This window comes from Poecilia reticulata, linkage group LG11 (genome assembly GCF_000633615.1).
Source record: "Poecilia reticulata strain Guanapo linkage group LG11, Guppy_female_1.0+MT, whole genome shotgun sequence".
NCBI classification, from domain to species: domain Eukaryota; kingdom Metazoa; phylum Chordata; class Actinopteri; order Cyprinodontiformes; family Poeciliidae; genus Poecilia; species Poecilia reticulata.
This window is the reverse complement of record NC_024341.1, coordinates 24,581,279-24,586,569: the sequence shown is the minus strand read 5'-3', so window position 1 is coordinate 24,586,569 and position 5,291 is coordinate 24,581,279. Positions and strand designations below refer to the sequence as shown.

At 39.0% G+C, this 5,291-nt stretch overlaps 1 protein-coding gene across 1 annotated transcript in view; it reads right to left on the bottom strand.

The window, feature by feature from the left end:
• Window positions 1-3,958, bottom strand: part of LOC103472914 (GTPase IMAP family member 4-like) — a 29,130-nt gene extending 25,172 nt beyond the window's left edge. The window contains exons 1-2 of the mRNA XM_017307321.1: window positions 3,824-3,958; window positions 3,188-3,406 (exon numbers count right to left, since the gene is read on the bottom strand). Coding sequence (XP_017162810.1) covers window positions 3,188-3,230 — 43 coding nt within the window. The 5' untranslated portion in view covers window positions 3,231-3,406; window positions 3,824-3,958. The remainder of the gene's footprint in view (window positions 1-3,187; window positions 3,407-3,823) is intronic.
• Window positions 3,959-5,291: the final 1,333 nt, after the last annotated feature.

Below are 5,291 nucleotides of genomic sequence, written 5' to 3'. Positions count from 1 at the left end.
GACTAAAATGAGACAACCCTCCGGATGTGAAGAGTTAACAGCATTGTTTCCGGCAGTCAACAACAAAACCCGAATGGTGCCAGCCATCCCAGTTAAAGACAATTATGTCTGTTTCAATTTAACAACAGGTAATGTCAGTGTAGGTCAGATTGATGCGAGCTGGTGTAACACCACTCTCCCAGGACATTTAATAGGCACATGGGCTAGAGATGGGTTATTTTATCTGTGCGGAGGAAGCAAACTATTTGTGAGACTTGACACAAATATGAAAGGGGTTTGTGCCATGGTCCGACTTAGAGCACAAGTGATCATACTGGGAGAAAAACAACCGGTGTACGAAAGCAATTCCTCACGTAAAAGGCGCAACGTTTTTGATTTGCAGGCAAACTCCCCTACATATATTGACAGCATTGGTGTTCCTCGCGGGGTGCCGAATCAATACAAACTAGCAGACCAGGTTGCAGCAGGCTTTGAAAGTCTTCTTCTATTCATAACACCCAACAAAAATGTAGATAGAATTAATTATGTGCATTACAGTCTGCTCAGGCTAACAAATTTGACTAGCGATGCAGTTGAAGGGCTGGCCGGACAGCTAGGCCCCACCTCGTTAATGATTGTTCAAAACCGGATAGCATTGGACATGTTACCAGCTGAAAAAGGGGGGGTTTGTGCGATGTTTGGAGATATGTGCTGTGTGTTTGTGCCCAATAACACAGCCCCAGATGGGACGGTGACCAAGGCACTGGAAGGACTCAAAGCCCTGAGCAAAACCATACACGAACACTCTGGAGTGACCAATCCCATGGATCAGTGGCTCGCTAACACGTTTGGGAAGTACAAAGACGTCATTATCTCTCTGCTGGGTTCTGTGGCAACTTTCTTTGCTCTCCTGATCACTTGTGGATGCTGCTGGGTTCCCTGTATGAGGTCCTTGGCTGTGCGGTGCATCACCTCAACCATAGAAAAAGGCAGCAGCAGTGAGAGACAGCCACTTGTATATCAGATGCTTTCCCGGGAACGTGAAAGATCCATGAAGATCCAGCTTTCTAGAGTTTAAGGGCAGTACTAGTATCTAGTGAAAAAAAAAAAAATGCTTTCCTTCACTTTAATTTTCTTTATGTAATCTATTGATTTCCCTTTTTGTTGTGTTTTTTGTGTTGCAGAATGAAGTCCAATCCTTTCTGGGTATGCCAGGATGTGAGACTGTGGGCGCCTTCCACGATTGGTGGACCAAATTACAGCTGAAACGCCACTGAAGCCTCGCGGGCCTGTCGGGGTTTCCCATCGAGCTGCGCCGGCTCTACATCTGGACACACGCAGAAACTGATTTGACGTTGATAGGTCTCGTTATATAGAGACTGATATGATTCGATTTTATTGAAATATTATGCTTCACTTAGAAAGTAGTTGTACGGATTTCTTCATCATAGTTAATTAATATCAGTATATTTTGACTGTGCTGTCTTGATCCTGATTTATTGCATTGGTTTGTTGTTTTATGAATATGTTCATTGTCTGTTCTGTGCCTTTCTAGACTCATTACTTATCAGCTTTCCTTATCGTCCCATTTCATTTAACATTGCATCTTCTCTCTAGTTCATTAACTTTCAAATATTACATAGAAATTTCTATAAGTTTGGGTTATTAACCCACTAAAACATCGTTTTTTACATACTTCATTACTGCTTCATTGACATTAACAAGTAGTACCTTAACATTTCTAATTTCACATTTTATTAAATTTTAAGTCATAACTTACTTTGGTTCATCCTACCTTTTATTAAATTTGATTAGTGTTGAGTTTTTAACTTAAAAAAAAAAACATATATTAATCTTACAATTTTGTTGACTTTTTTGCATTTTTACATATTATCTAACGCTTGATGGATTTCACCATTTAACATTTTATTCAATTTAAAATATTAACCTAACACTTTATTCAAGTTTGCATTTTATTAAGTTTTGAAATATTGTCCTAACATTTTGACTTTTAATAGATCTAACACTCACTGTTTTTAATTTTCTTACTAACAATAAAGATCAAAAATATAAAATAAACTAACATAAAAACTTTCAGACCTTGCTCTTTTACAGTTCATTATCCTTCTATGGCATGGCGTTGACCTGAGGTAACAAACCAAAAATAATAATAATAAAAAAAAAAATTAAAAAAATACATAAATTATAAAGTAACGGTTATAATATTGGTTCCACAAAGTGATGGTTCAGCAGTGTGCTTGATGTATAGTTAGAGATGATGAAATTCTCCCAAACTGCAGGAAGCATTTTTATTTAAAAAAAAAAAAAACAAAAAAAACAACAACCAACAAACAAAGCAGTCATGCCATGGACGGTTGACTAATTAAAAAAAACAAACAAAAAAAAAAAACAACTAAATTTAACACCCTAACACCCTTCAACAATTTTCTTTCCAGATGTGTTTTACCAGATTGTAAAGGGGACATTGTGATTTTAATCCACCGCCTAGGAGGCATAGGGGTGCCCTGTCCGTTTTTACCCCCAAACATGAAATGAAATGACATGAAATTAATAAAAGACAAAAACTGGTGGAGGGTGCGGGTGGAAGAAGCCTCCGGGGAAGCTTTCCGGAAGGGACAGTGTCTACTTGAGGATGTACAGCCCCCCTCTTATTTCTTTCATTATTTTACTTTTTCCTTGTTTTGAGTGGTCTTGTTGAGACCAAAAGGGGGAGCTGTTGAGGTGCTTATCAAGGTCAAGCTACACTCACATGCTTTCACACACTACATTCTCATATTTTCACACAAAGGCCTTGGTAAATGTAACACATACAGAGACTCCTCAGACTCTCATCTCCCAGGAAATAGAAACTTAGTTGATGCAGAACTGACGTAAGACGTTGGATGACCACGGGGTACGTTCTTACAGTATAGTAAACGAATCTTCCCGTTTTTGATCAGATGCTGTATAGACTCGGTCACATTGACTTAGTCTGTAAGGGTAAGCGTCTCCTTTTTTAGCGCTAAAAAAGAATAAAAAAGTAAAGTCTGATTGCTCTGTGTTGGCTGATTTTCTGCTCCGTGTGCTGGCACATTTTTGATCCATCGGTCATTTTCATCAGTTTATATCTATAAACAAAAACAAATGTTTTTGTTTATAGATATTTCATACATCGTAACAGACTCAATATATAGCTAACCTGACTTACCATAGTTGGGCTTCTTGCCTGTGCTGTCCTTGTCGCTGTCCATGACCAGAGAGATCAGTGTGACACTCCAGCTGCAGTGAAGTAATGGATACACTTTGAATGCTGAACTTCCCTTTTATACAGCCAAAAAGCAGGAATCAGGATTCACGATGATTTATTCCTGTTTAAAACAAAACCAAGTTCAGCAGCAGCTCCTGGCTCTGGCTTTCCCACACACACCTCTCCCCAGCGCAGCTTGGCGCGAACTCAGGAGGAATTGGTTAAAACCAATTAAAGTTCACAAACAATAATAAAATAAAATCTGCATTCATAAAAAACAATTAAAATAAAACCGAAATCTGCCCAAAAGTTACAATTTTCCATCACAATATAAAAATATACAACAACCGGGTAACATTTTGAAATAACTCACATACCTGTTTAAAACAAAACCAAGTTCAGCAGCAGCTCCTGGCTCTGGCTTTCCCACACACACCTTTACCATCCAACAGAACAAAAAAAATAAATAAAATAACCATGTTACTGGATAAACCGAATAAATGCAAAAAACCGTGGGAATTAAATACCCAGAACAGTGCTGTGCTAAACATCAATAGGTTAAACAACTATTTACAACTTATGAGTCGAGCAGCATACCCTTTTTTATATAACATTTTGAATGTTTTAATCCACAATTGCAAGACAACTGTGTGCGCTTACCTCTCCCCAGCGCAGCTTGGCGCGAACTGAGGCAAGTACACCTCGCTGCAGCAAACAGAAAGTGGCGGCGACGGACCACTGTCAGCCTCATACCTTATTTGGAAATGGGACCATTGCAATGCGGAAGTGAATATTTCCTGTATTATCCGCGGTCTCCCGTTTTTATTTTCTTTTTAAATCTATCTTCACCTTGTTGAGAAAAATTATGATTTTGAGTGTTTAACACAGTTTAAACCTTTTAGAACGAATTTCTTAAGTTTGAACAGGTTTGTGTGAGTGATTTAAAACCCGAAGTATTTAAAGTACAAAGGAGAATAGAGGATTTGCAGGAGAATTTCGGCTCAGACCCCTGGGGTCTTATCATTAAAGACAGGAGGTCATAAATTAACATATGCAGGNCATACAGAAACTCCTCATACTCCCGTCTCCCAGGAAATAGAAACTTAGTTGATGCAGAACTGACGTAAGACGTCGAATGACCACGGGGTACGTTCTTACAGTATAGTAAACGAATCTTCCCGTTTTTGATTAGATGCTGTATAGACTCGGTCACATTCACACCTAGTCTGTAAGGGTAAGCGTCTCCTTTTTTAGCGCTAAAAAAGAATAAAAAAGTAAAGTGATTGCTCTGTGTTGGCTGATTTTCTGCTCCGTATGCTGGCACATTTTGATCCATCGGTCAATTTTAACAGTACTCATGAGAATCTCTTTTTAGGAACCATGCCAAAATATGTTGTATTAGGTATGGTTCACCACAAGGCTTTCACAGGAAGAAGGGATCTGTCACCTTTTCGCTTTCAACACTTTGATGTGGAATATTTAGCTCTCTGCAAAGACGGTAGACAAGTGTTGGCAAAAGCATTTCAACCCCAATTCGATCATGGTTTATCAGTGAGAGAATATTACAACATCTTCACTGTGACAGGTCGTCATTTAAAAGATCTCCCGCTTAGCATCACTCGTGAGGAATTTAACAATGATTACTCGGTGTTCGTGTTTAATCTGAATCCGGGTGAGGACAGTGATGCATTATCGGTTGTATCAAATGGAAATTTGAGTTTAGAAATGCGCTTTAGAGTCCCTCTCCCTCACACCACCACACTGATTGTCTACGCATGTTACGACTCCATTCTGGAGATCAATTCAAGAAGACAAGTTTTGGTGCATTACTATTAAGTATGAATAATCACCAGCTGGAAAGTCTGCTACATCATCACTTAGGAAATCTGTTTTGCGGTGTCTGGGCATTTGATCAACTATCTTTACTTGCGCATAAGTACACAGGACCAGCCTACCTCATTGTCAACACACACCCCTCGGATATGCCAGGGGGACACTGGCTGGCAATGACTTTTGAGGACAATAAGCAAGCGTCATTTTTTTATTCTTATGGATGTCCTCCTCA